Below are 12,939 nucleotides of genomic sequence, written 5' to 3'. Positions count from 1 at the left end.
CACCGATAAATCCCTGTTGGGGGCATATCAGTTTTGGGCACATTGTTTTTCATGAATAACAGAAGTCTAACTGATGTCTCTTGTTCCTGTTGCAGGAGGATGTGCAGTATGATATGGAGTGTGGCACACTACTAGCACAGACCATGTCAAACGGACACGTCCCAGTCTACCACTACTCTAACAGGTATGTACAGGACTGTTCTCACATCCTCAATTTCAGTCAGTCAGTCCGTCTCTATGTGTGTATGTACACGTGTGTATAGAAGCATTCTCACCCAAACATGTCCCTCCTCTCAGTGAGCCTGAGCATCATGGGGACGGAGAAGAAGATCACTGCTTTCTGCCCGAAGACTCCACCCTCCAGCTACTCAACACCTCAGAACAGCCAATCAGCAGTCAGGACCTGACGGGGAACGCCCGTTTTTACAATGGGGACATCATAAAGGAGAATGCCATCAATCAAGGTACAAGTCCGTTCTCACAAAACTTTAACATGATGCAACTTATGCATTTACCTCATGCTTAAGGAGCTATGAATGTCAGTTATGCCCACTGCAGATTTCAAATGACCATTTTATATAAACATGTATTTTACTCCCCTCTGTCTGTGTAGACCCACCCTGCTCTCCCTCTCCTCTATCACTGGAGGAGGAGAACTCCAAGGCGACAACCTCAGCAGCTACAACGCCAGAATCCCAAGATGCACTTCTACTCCAGGAAGTGAACACCCTCCAGAGGGAAACACCGCTGGTAGAACAAGGGACGTCAGATTAAACGGACCCTAGAAAAAACACTATCAGAAAAACAGAAAACAAAAAGTATTTATTTTTGTATCACAGATATTTATATATTTATGCTTTTGTACATACAAAAACGTTGTTTTACGCTGTGTACAAGGATATGTTCATTTTGAAAGACACTTATCTGTGGGTCCTGTCGCTACAACCAGGACTAAGGGAGTTTCTGTTATCACGCTGTAATCCTACTCTGTGTTAGAAAGACAGATCTCTGTTCGTATATATTAATGTCTGCATTTCTTGAATGTGATCCCAATCCTGGTGCCGATTTAAGTCACAAATGAAATCTTCAATAGAATGTGGATGAGATACTACAGGATGGAGAGAAGTGTCATTCCACTGTCTCTCTGACTAGGCATCAGCAGCACATCTACCAGTCTCCTCAATCATTCCCTGTAGAATTCACATTTTCCACAACTCAGACATCTGTTATTATACTCTCCTCAGCTGGAAATAAAAGACCAACGGACAGGGTTGTGCTGCTCGGTAGAGGCGAATGGAGAGCAAGCATTTGGACGAGGTACTACCTGAATATGCTCAATGATAATGCACATTGGACACAACCCTCATGTATGTTGTGATGCAGTGTTGTGTATATACTCCCACTTCAATCCTGTTCTGTGTTGTCATAGGGGTGCGATTCTCAACGTCTTCCGTTTCGTATAGAAATAACTGAGAAATATGCATTTTTCATCATTAACAAAGTATTAACGAACTTATGCAACTTCAAAGCATTCTGCCTTTTATTTTTACAGAACAGAGATTTATATATTGTATAGTTATTTATTTTTGGGAGCATGATTTTTTTTCCCTTATCGCTGAATGGGAAAGATTCTGGAAGTTCAATCTGCTCCATTTTATTCTAGACAGAAATGACAGTCTGTTTATGCTGGCCACTACTCCAAACGACTGTGCCTTGTGAGGGAATCTGACTGGCGTGTCAGTATTATTCTTCCCTCACAACTAGGTGCATCAGTATTAGCCTTCCCCACGAGGCGTCTGAGATCAAAATGAAGGAGTTCCTGAATCTATAACCCATCTTTATGTGTGTAGACATCGTGGTTACACAGGCAGAAGCACTATTGCATGTAAATAAAGCTTATAATGACATTTCCTTGGTTGTTTTTGCGTTTCATTTTAACCCTGTTAAATGGTTTGCACGGAATTGAAATGAGGTGTAATCAAAGATTCCACTTCAGATTCATCCCTCACTTGATTTGTCCTTCACCCAACTGAAGGCCCCTACAGTATTGTGACTATTTAGGGAGGGAAACTGATGACAACTGGACATTTACAAAGTTCTAATCAATAAAAAAATGTTAATCAACTTGATTTATTTACAGATACACACATATCAAACTAACAATTATCATAAGAAACTTATTTACAAAACATCTCATATATTCTGTACTGTACACCCTGATTTTAAGTTAGTACATTTAAGTTTGAGAATTTTGTGCACATGTTTTTCAAATGGATCCTCTTTTAGAAGTTAGTCAATGAAATTACAAAACTCTTCATATAATTTTACTAGCAGATAAGTCGTCACGTCAGACCTATTTGCAAACCATATGGTTTAGGAGCTTCATTTCCCCCATCCTAGAGCCATAGGAGTGCCTGATCAGTGAAACGCTATGACTTCAGTAACTAGGGCAACCACTGCCATGTTAGGGTATCGATAGAACTGCCAGGAAGTTAAAGTATAACACTAACCATAAATAATAATATGATTAAAAAAACATTCAGCTGACCAACAGAAAAGATCACCAGCCCTTCCACCCACTTTAATCCAAACAGAACAGTTGGAATCCTGTCAATTCAATTGGCCATGGCATTACTCCACGTAATACAACTCAATAAATGTTTCATCTGAAATGGAATCAGAACATTCCTGACTGCCACGTTGGCACGACAACACCTTAAGTCCCCTCACCTACACGGCAGAGCTCCCATCATGCCCCAGGATATGGCTGATGTTGTGGGCGAGGCGGTTGGGCTGCTTGCCTGAGTCTGCAGAGGAATTGTTGGAGAGCGACAGCAAAGGGGACATTGGCATGGCAGAACCATCAGGCTGCATCGCCGTGGCGATCTCAGGGAACAGCGAAGTGAGACTGAAGTTGGACAGGTGTGGGGTGATGCCAGAGGAGTTGCTGATGGGCATAGGGGGCATGTCTGAGAGTAGGGGGAAGCTGGCCTGGGCGAACCCTACGGAGCGCGGGGGAGACAGGATGGAGCCGAAGCGGTTGTTGAGGGGGGCAGAACTGCTCTTGTCGGCGCCGGGGCTAGTGAACATCTGGTTGGAGAAGTACTGAATGGGGATGTCGCTGGTCAGGCTGGGGTGGGTGGCAGGGGGGTAGGAGGGATAGAAGGAGGGTAAGGTGTTCTGCGGCTCTACGGGGAGCAGGGACGAGGGGCGGGAGGAGTTGGTCTGGCTAACAGGGGGGATGAAAGTAGAATTGGCGTTGATAGGAGGGAGGTTCAGTCCTCCATCCGGCATGAAGGAGAAGCCAAAGTTCTGGGCCAGGTGTTGGTCAGGCACCAGGTTGTTGTCCCCGGAGGCCTGGGAACTGTCTGCCATAAAGCGAACGATACTGCTGCGCCGCGCCTCACTCCCCGACTGTGGTCGACCCAGCAGGTGGACGTCAGGCTCAAAGGGGTTCCCAGGTCTCAGGCTGCCTGACCGTGGTCGCTCTCCAGGCCTCAGCTTCCCGCTCTGGGCCTCCTGGGTGATGTGGCGGGAGCGCTGGCTGACTGCGGTGGGCGGTCTGGAGGAGGCTGTGGTGCGGCCTGGCTCAGAGCTGTTGTGGGGGGTAAGGGGGTGGGGGAGGCCTGTCCGTACCCCTGGGTGGGTGCCCATGTTCCCACTACCATGAGGAATGTGGCCCTTGTTGCCCTCCCCAAGCCTCATAGCTGAGGCCTTCTGAGTGGGAGGAACACTGGGGCTGGATGCTTTAGCCTGCATGTCCCCTGCAGAGCTGCCAGGCACACAGCCGTACTCCATACTGACTGGAGGACAGCACTGGACTGCCCTCTGGTGGTCGGTCTGCTCCAGGAGACTCTGCATAAAACTCTGATGACACCCCTCCTGGTCCCGGGTAAGACCTGGAGCAACAATCTGCACCCCCTGCGTCCCAGGATGGGGTCCACTGTACCCCCCACGGGTTCGCCCATCCCCTGGAGGCCCCGGGTTCATCCTGAAACCCCCCTGCTGGCCTCTCTGAGAGGAGGGACCTGATTTAGGTGTCATGTCCTCAAAGCCCCCCAGCTGACGCCCCCCTTCAGCACCGGCCATTGTTTTAAACGGAGGACACTCAGAGACCCTCTGGACGTCTGCAGAACCTGGGTGGTCTGGGGGCAGCCGGCTCTGAGGGTTGTGTGTGACATTGCCCTTCACTCTGGGTGTGTCCAGGTATCCCCGTAGGTCTGGCTGTTCCTGTGTAGTACCGCGGGTGGCCTGCAGATGGAGCACCATGCGCTGCTGCTCATCACTAGACGAGCCCTTCCCAATGAGGGCCTCTGCAGAGTAGCTGGAGACGCGGTGGTGATCCTGGCGCGGGGGAGCACAGCCCAGGTCGGAGGGCTGGGAGGCAGGGTTGCTGGGCTGGGAGGTCAGGTGCTGCTCTAGGTTTCTAGAGCTCATCAGCATCTGCATGGTGCTGTGGTCCTGATCAGACTGAAGGGAGGGGAAAGAGGAGAGAAGAAAAAAATGGATAATAATGGATAAAAACATACAGAATACTCAGAGCCACAAAACAAGATAATAAAATCATTATCATTATGTATTCAACACAGCCTCAGTAGTTCCTGTACCTTGAGGTGTTCCTGGGCCAGGTGGCTGCTGTGGTGACCTCTGGGTCCCGCTGGTCCTGGCTGGGCCTCACAGCTCTTCTCCTGGTGCTGCGACCCAAAGTGCTGGATCTGTTGCTGCTGGAGGTGCTGGTGTCTGGAGTGGGAGCTCTGCTGCTGGTGCTGCTGTTGAGGGTGTTGTTGCAGATGTTGCTGCTGTGACAGGGCTTGTGGTTGGTGCTGTTGTTGTGTTTGCTGTTGGTGCTGTTGTTGTGACTGTTGCTGGTGCTGCTGCTGCTGCGACTGTTGCTGGTGCTGCTGGTGTGTTTGAGGTTGTTGTAGATGTGATTGTTGTGACTGTTGATGCTGGTGCTGCTGAACTCCTCCCTTCTCCTGGTGGTGTTGTTTCTGACCCCCTCCAACCAGCCCCCGCTTCTTCTGGACCTGCTGAAGCGCCCTCTGTTGGAGGCTGTGGAGGTGTGCAGGGTCAGGCTGGGTCAGGTGATGCTGGAGCTGGTACAGGTGGTGCCCCTGGTGCTCCTGTTGTTGTTGTTGTTGTTGTTGCTGCTGCTGCTTCAGGTAGGGGTTGCCCCCGAGGTGTTGGCCTGGCTGGGGTGCACCATGCTGGGGGTGGCCATGGGGCAGGTGGAGCACACCTGGTTGGTTGTGTTCCTGTGTGGGCAGCTGGGGGGTGCAGTGGCTCTCGGTGGGTCGGAGCATTGTACTCATGAAGGTGTTGCCTGAGAACAGGGCACCCACTCCGTCTGGGTTGATCCTGGTCATGATGGATGAGGTGGTAGGGGGTAGCTGGGGTACCATCATCTGGCTGTGGTCCAGGGGTTTGACCTCCATGCGGCCCACGTTAGAGGCCGACGAGCAGGTCTTCTGTCGCTTGTTACTGCTGGACATTATCACATCATCCTGGGCTGGCCTCTTGGACAAGTCTTTGATGTATCGCGGCTCACCCACCCCCACCTGGGGCCTCATCAGGGGGGCGTACTCGTTCAGCTGGACTGAGCCTGAGAAGGGAGGAAGGACAGGGGTGGAGGTTTGGGAAACATGGGCTGAGTTCCCTGCAGGGGATGGGACTGAGCCCAGCTGCCCAGCCAGACTGAGGGAGCCTGGGTAGGCCTGCTGCTGGCTGGAGCTGGGCCGGATCAGGTTGTTGACGCTGAGGGTGCCAGAAGTACCAGACTGGGCCTGGCTCTGGGGGTGAGAGTGGGACTGGGAGAAGGAGATGTTCTGTGGATGTCTGACTGCGGATGTCTGATCTCCAGCCTGGACCCTAACAGACACCTGTTTAGCCACTGGAGTCTCCATCTGTTTGGTGAGCTTTGTCTGGTGTCCAGCACTCCTCTCTTTGCTGTTGGAGGCTTGCTGGGACTTGGAATTGGGTTCCCATGCAGGTGTTGGGGTGTTTGTTGAGGTGGAGTTGTCCAGGGTGCAGCCCCCCACCCTCCTCCCAGGACTGTCCTGCTCCAACATAGCCAGGATATCAGTCTGCTCGCTGGCAAAAGTAAACGATCCAAAATGACCTGGCGAGGAACTGACACTGTGACCTGTGGGAAGCATAGACGCCACAGAGAAGCCCCTTCCACCACCTGCGCCACCAGACATGAGCGAGTCAGTCTGTCTGTTAGGAGCCGGAGGCTGATCCAAGGGTTCGTGGTCTAGCACGTACACCTGCTGTGGGAGAGTGTAGTTCATTCTAGAGGGAGCAGCATCACTCCTCACGCTCGCTTTCTCCATCGCTGCGCTGGGGTGGCCCTCTGCCTGAGGTTCCTTCTCCCTGCCTGACACTGCTGTCACTTTGAGCTCAGCAGGATGGGATGGTGTGGAAGTGGGCATGGTCATTTGCTGGGTGGAGGGTCTGTTATAGGGGACCCATTTCCTGTATTCTGATGGCATGGTCATGGGGACTGTTACAGAGGGTGAGGCAAAAGACAGGGTGCCAGAACAGGGGGTTGGAGTGGAGGGGCCCGAAGGAGAAGCAACGGGCTGGGACTGGGTCTGGGTTGTAGGCTGAGACTCCTGGCTATTGGCTGGCTTGGTCTGACCCTGTGATGACGAAGTGAGCTGAGCAGACTGGAGAGACACCACTGGTCTATTTCCTATTGAGTTTACAGTGCTGACTGAGGGTTGACATGCTGCTGAAGACATCACACCAGTAGACCTAGATCTAGTCTCTGTGGAACAGGCACCGGTAGATCTGCTCTGTCTAGAACTGCCATTAGTGATAGCTGATCTAGTTTGCACAGTGCTGATAGTAGTAGTGACCGGCTGTCTGTTCTGTGTGACTGTAGGTCTGAGGTGAGTGGACCTGTCACTAACGGCGACCGCAGGTTGTTTACTCTGAGAAGAAACAGTAGAAGTGACTGTAGGTCTGAGGTGAGTGGACCGGTCACTAACGGCAACCGCAGGTTGTTTACTCTGAGAAGAAACAGTAGAAGTGACTGTAGGTCTGAGGTGAGTGGACCGGTCACTAACGGCAACCGCAGGTTGTTTACTCTGAGAAGAAACAGTAGAAGTGACTGTAGGTCTGAGGTGAGTGGACCGGTCACTAACGGCAACCGCAGGTTGTTTACTCTGAGAAGAAACAGTAGAAGTGACTGTAGGTCTGAGGTGAGTGGACCGGTCACTAACGGCAACCGCAGGTTGTTTACTCTGAGAAGAAACAGTAGAAGTGACTGTAGGTCTGAGGTGAGTGGACCGGTCACTAACGGCAACCGCAGGTTGTTTACTCTGAGAAGAAACAGTAGAAGTGACTGTAGGTCTGAGGTGAGTGGACCGGTCACTAACGGCAACCGCAGGTTGTTTACTCTGAGAAGAAACAGTAGAAGTGACTGTAGGCTTATCTGCTGCAGAAGTGACAGTAGCTAGACTCACAACACTAGTGATAATGAGTTCACTCTGTGTGGAGCTAAAAATACTACTACTACTAACTGCTGCTGTACACGGAGTGACACTTGTCACAGAGGTTTTACTCTGTGTGGTGCATTCACTGGAGACAGTTGGTCCACTATATGAACTAGTAGTCACACTATTACCTTCAGGAGAGGACAGTGTAGAGTTGATACTAATCTCAACAGGTCTGGTCTGTGTTGAAGCCTCACTACTACTAACTGTGGGTGTGTTAGCTGTAGTGCTGACAGGGAGTGGCTTTGGCTGAACTGCCACAGCAACAGAGGATGGGATTCCCTGAGGCACAGTGACCTCTTGTTCCAGACGGTCCCCTGTTAAAGCCACTGGCTTCGCTGAGATGGTGACAGGCCGTCCCTGTTTGGGCTCCTTCTTACTCACTAACTTGGTCCTCTTGGTGATGGCCCTCTTAGGTCTGGGCACTGAGGCTGTTTCAGGCTGACTCCACAAGGCCTTCCCTGTACCCATCGCCAGCCCTGGTCTGTGTGGAGTCACACTGGGGATCTGGATCTGCCTGACAGGGGAACTGTGTGGAGCTGCTAAAATGGGGACAGAAGATGGCTTCTGCTGTGGCACTATAGAGTAGGATGGTGAGGCTAGGGTTCGCTGGACGTTACTCTGGGTGGAGATGCACGACGGCATGCCCTGTGAGATGCTCTGGTTGAGGCTGCTGAGGGCTCCCAGGGTGTGCATGTTGGTGGTGGGCTCCTTAGCGGTGCTGGGCTCCTCAGCGGTGCTGGGCTGGATCAGCTGGAGACTGCTCTGGCCACCCTTACAGCCTGACTTTTCAGAGGTCTTCATGGGCTGCAAGGCAAACACCTGCCCGTTCACAGTGATGGTCTGAGGGTTCGGGGGAACCGGGGGGGCTTGGGGTGTCTGGGTTTGAGGGACGGGACGTGGTAGAATGTGAACCAACTGTTTACCCCCAACGATCTGTTGCCCAGTGGTGGAAGTTGTGGAGCTGGTAGCGACAATCTGATTGGGTGCTGCTGTGGGCACCATGCCAACCTGAGGGTTCTGAGGAGGTGCAGGTGGAGGCTGATTGGAGGCCTGGATGATGACGATGTGCTGACAAGGCGTCTGATTGGTTAAGTCGTCACTGACAACCGACTGGGCTGAGCAGGGATTGGCCTGCTGTAGGATGACAACACTCGGGTTGTTAGTGTTCTGGGGAGTCGTTACCCCAGCAATTGCTGTCCCAGTAGGGTTCATTTGCAATACCTGCATGGTCTGGAGGAGGGGCCTAACAGCTGCCTGGGGGTGGGCTTGAGCCTGGACCTGAGGAAGCATAGCTGGTTGGGGTTGAGTCATGAGGACAGTCTGTGGATGGGAGGGGACTGTTGCCTGTTGTTGTACAGCAGGTTGAGGTCGTGATATCATAGTTGAGTGGGCTACCACAGCAGGCTGGGGCATGATGGCTGACTGAGGGAGGACAGTACAGTGTGGCTGGGAAGCCATGACTGGCTGGGGCTGGGCCAGGATAGCTGGCCGTAGCTGGGGTGTCCTCTGGATGGAAGGCTGGGCTTGGATATGGGCAGTGATGGGTGCCTGGGGCTGTATGGTTACCTGTGGCCTCATTTGAATATGAATGGGTTGAACTGATAGTTTAGTGCCCACAATCTGTTGGATACTCTGCTGCCCAGAGGTGCTAGTCTCTGGGGTGGGGAGTACCTGGCAGACAGGTTGCACTGTGTTCCCAGCCAGCTGTAAGGTAGTCCAGGTGGTCTGTGTGCTCCCTGCTGCACTGGCCCCGAGGACGGTTGGGCTGCTGTTGATAGTCGTATAGCTCAAAGTCCTGATGGCAGCGTTCTGGGTGGTTATGACCTGGGGAAGGGCTGTAAAGCTGGGGACAGGATGGAGCGAGAGTGGGGTGGCCAAACTGGCTGCAACGGGGAGACTAGGGGCTGGGGTGGCAGGCTGGGGCAAGGCTGCAGTGACCGTGGGGAGTGGGCAGATACCCTGGAGGGTGATGTAGGACACAGAGGGGGGTAGTTTGGGGGCTAAAGGTACCTCTTCTACACACTGTTCCACCAGCTTCATGCCAGGTGTAGACACTATAGGGGCTAGGGTTGCCTTAGGGAGGAGCGGAGGGGCAGAGGAAGGGACACTGGCGTGCTGAAGGGCCACGTTCACCCTAACCCCTGCTGTGATGTCACAAGACGACTGAACAATCCCAGCCATGACTGGTTGCTTCCCCAGATCGGAAGCTGGACTAGGTTCCTTCCCTGCTGGGCATATCACATTCCCATTGGAGTAGACAATAATTCCTTTGGGGAGCTGGTGAGTGGGCGTTACTTTGGCGACCTTTGCACAGCGCAGCTTTCCCTTCCAGTGGACGGTGGGGTCGTCCAGGAAGTTGATGTCGTAGGCTTTGAGCAACTCAATGTAATGGCCGCTCTCCCTCCGCAGCTCGTCCAGCTGACGCCGCAGTCGCCGGATCTCCTCAACTGCAGGGATTGGAGACAACAAGGATGAGTGGTCGTCAACACAGACTCTCAAACACCTGTATGTTATATGTATGCAAAAACGGCTTCGGATAAAAGCATCTGCTAAATGGCATATATTATCAGTACCTCACACAGGTAGATTCACACACTGTATGTAGACAGACTGGCACAACTAGACGTGTACGCTCAAACACTGTAAAATGCAAGCAAACAAATTGGAAAATGCACTGTCACACCATACTTATTGTGAAGCACACACCTTGTACTCGTTCTCCCCCTTCGAGAAGCATGGCGTCATTTTGTTTCTGCAGCTCACTTATGTAAAGGTAGGCCTGGTCAAGGATCATGTTCTTACTCTAAAGACAAAGGGGATGTCAGCATGGGATTTACATGGAGACTGACACAAGACAAGCACATACAACAGGATATCAACAGGAGCTACAGCCTCAGACCAAAGGATAAATATCACACCTTTGAGAAAAGAACCGAGCCCGTAAGTTCTATGGTTCGGTGCAAAAACACACAAAGGAGTGTGTGTGTGGCTGTGTTTACACAGACAGGTCAATTATTATCTGTTTTGTACTAATTGGTCTTTTGACCAATCACATAAGATCTTTTCAGATCAGATCTTTTATTTTTAAACCTTTATTTAACTAGGGAAGTTAGTTAAGAATTTGTTCTTATTTACAATGACGGCCTACCCCGTCCAAACCTTTCCCTAACCCTAATGATGCTGGGCTAATTGTGCGCTGCCCTATGGGACTCCTGATCACGGACGGTTGTGATACAACTCAGGATCGAACCGGGGTCTGTAGTGACGCCTCTAGCACTGCGATGCAGTGCCTTAGACCGCTGCAAAGCTCAGGATTTTTAATAGCTGATCTGATTGGGCAATAGACCAATTAATGAAAATATCAGAATTGGGCTGCCTGTCTAAACGCAGCCTGTGTTACCTGCTTCAGTGCCTGGGAACATGGTAGAAGGTCCCCAATACGGTTAATTCCAGCATTGATCTTCTCTTTTCGCTGTCTCTCAACTTAAGGACAACCAAACAAAACAAACAAAAACTTAGTGAGTCACTCCCAGGAAATGCTGGGAAATGACAGGAAAGGCCAAACTACAACAACAATATTTCACCTGCATTGTGAGATTCCTTGTTTTTCTTCTTTCTGAAAGAGAAAATGGATAAAGAGGCTAGACAATGTTGTGTGCCTGAAAACTTAAATGCAGGAGAATTGATTTGCCCTTACCGTGGTTTATGGCCAGGAGTCTGGTTCTCTGTCATCTCTGGCATCCTTGCCTACTCTACTGCCTGTATAACAGGCACTGGTCACCCCGCTTGCAGGCCTACCATCAAATCCCTTCCCTGGCTGACCTGCAACCCAAACATAAGAGACCAAGGAGTGAGGAGGGATGATGACTAATCAAATCAAATTTTATTTGTCACATACACATGGTTAGCAGATGTTAATGCGAGTGTAGCGAAATGCTGACTAGACAAAACACTTGATTATAAATATGTAACAGATGCACACTCATGAATAAGACACGGCTGTTCAGCAACAACAGTCCTCCCAAATGCAAGTAGCCCCATGATGTTAACAACTAATTTGTAAGGTCAGCCACACAACAGTTTTGTTATTAAGCATTTATATGGTTGAAATTCTGTGATAATCAGTTAGCTGTGTTTATTCTGAATAACACTGTGCTGCATCTATTTATCACAACAAGAAGGGACGATATGCGGAAAGCAGACCCTTGCCAATAACCAGGTCGTTGGAATTAAAGATACTGTGGCCTTACATGTAAACAATGAGCTTAGTCCAACGCTGAGCGAGTCGGTTATCCCAGTTAGCTACCTGAAAATAATGAATGAATATTATCTGACATGCTGCCTTGAATGAAATATATTGCGGGCAATAGCGGTTATTCTTGGAGAACAAACGTGATGTTGGCAAAGTGAGTTGACCCATAAACATCCCCATTTTTAACCTAACTTACTTGTTAGGTAGTTAACGTTAGCTCATTAGCTAACTAGCACTGCTATCCTGATGTTAAAAGTAGGTTCGCATAAAATAAGCCCGCTTTTGAAGTATGAATTTGAACGACAGAAATAAAACACAACAATCATACTCACATGCACAGTACATGGGATAACAATATCGTGGAAATCTAAACACCCACCCTCCAGCTTGCTAGCTAGCAGTGTTAGCTAGCTAGGCTTTTCACATCAAGCTTACTTAGTGAACAAAATAATGCAATCAAAAGGCCGCCTGGAAAAATGGGCAAATCACCCTTGTGATTGTCAAATCACTTGTGAATTAGGAAAATTATTACATTAATTAGCTAGCAACTTACCTGTACCTTCCCCATTTTGGAATTTAGTTCCTGTCAAAACTTTGGTTTTCCCAGAGAGGAGGAAGAGGCCCAACTCGGCGGAAGATCTGTCTCCCTCCAGCAGGTGGCGTATTTCTTTATTTTTAGAATGGAGGCTAGTGTCGAATTTGCTAAACAAAACAGTGAATGTCTTATTTGCCACGTGAGGTTTATTTGATATAATATAATGCTTATGTTGTTACGATTGTACTGATAGTAGGTGATGGTAGGACACGTGACACCCCGGCAACTTTGAGTTGTCTCGAGATGGCTATTCATGACATGAGGGTAGTAAGCATCTCTCGACGTCAATAACCCTCACCGAATATTCCAAAATAATTACAAGTGGGACGGCTGGTCGTTATGCTGCGTTAGAAGAGGGACGCAAAAACGGCCATACCAGTCGGCATTTCGGGACAAGAAAGCGTTTTTTATTTATTAAAAAAGAAGAAAGCGGGTGACCGCAAAAGTAAGCCAGCACGATGGTATACGTTGCTATGGTAACTTCAGTAAACAAATCACTGCTAAACAACATCCGGTAGAAAATTATGATATGGCTCACGGCAAAATATGAGATATTTGAACTCTGGTTGCAAGTCCCGTCTACGGTGACG

General features: G+C 50.0%; 2 protein-coding genes across 4 annotated transcripts in view; one reads left to right on the top strand and one right to left on the bottom strand.

The window, feature by feature from the left end:
- Positions 1-1,911, top strand: part of LOC115130122 (brother of CDO) — a 46,518-nt gene extending 44,607 nt beyond the window's left edge. The window contains exons 15-17 of the mRNA XM_065019346.1: positions 96-184; positions 298-464; positions 614-1,911. Coding sequence (XP_064875418.1) covers positions 96-184; positions 298-464; positions 614-774 — 417 coding nt within the window. The 3' untranslated portion in view covers positions 775-1,911. The remainder of the gene's footprint in view (positions 1-95; positions 185-297; positions 465-613) is intronic.
- A 203-nt stretch (positions 1,912-2,114) lies between these two features.
- On the bottom strand, positions 2,115-12,408 carry LOC115130121 (basic helix-loop-helix domain-containing protein USF3-like). 3 transcript variants are annotated; one of them, XM_029660911.2, is made up of 8 exons: positions 12,308-12,408; positions 11,753-11,808; positions 11,200-11,324; positions 11,087-11,118; positions 10,903-10,985; positions 10,209-10,305; positions 4,608-9,949; positions 2,115-4,470 (listed from the first exon to the last, which is right to left on the bottom strand). In XM_029660911.2, exons 3-8 carry the CDS (start codon positions 11,241-11,243, stop codon positions 2,731-2,733), a joined length of 7,338 nt encoding a protein of 2,445 aa, XP_029516771.2. In that variant the 5' UTR covers positions 11,244-11,324; positions 11,753-11,808; positions 12,308-12,408; the 3' UTR covers positions 2,115-2,730. The 3 variants fall into 3 exon arrangements, with proteins under 3 accessions (XP_029516771.2, XP_029516773.2, XP_029516772.2); XM_029660913.2 differs by lacking the exon at positions 11,087-11,118; XM_029660912.2 differs by lacking the exon at positions 11,753-11,808 and having other exon boundaries at positions 12,308-12,392.
- Positions 12,409-12,939: the final 531 nt, after the last annotated feature.

This window comes from Oncorhynchus nerka, linkage group LG6 (assembly GCF_034236695.1).
Source record: "Oncorhynchus nerka isolate Pitt River linkage group LG6, Oner_Uvic_2.0, whole genome shotgun sequence".
NCBI classification, from domain to species: Eukaryota; Metazoa; Chordata; class Actinopteri; order Salmoniformes; family Salmonidae; genus Oncorhynchus; species Oncorhynchus nerka.
The sequence above is the reverse complement of the archived record's forward strand: the minus strand, read 5'-3'. Positions and strand labels throughout refer to the sequence as shown.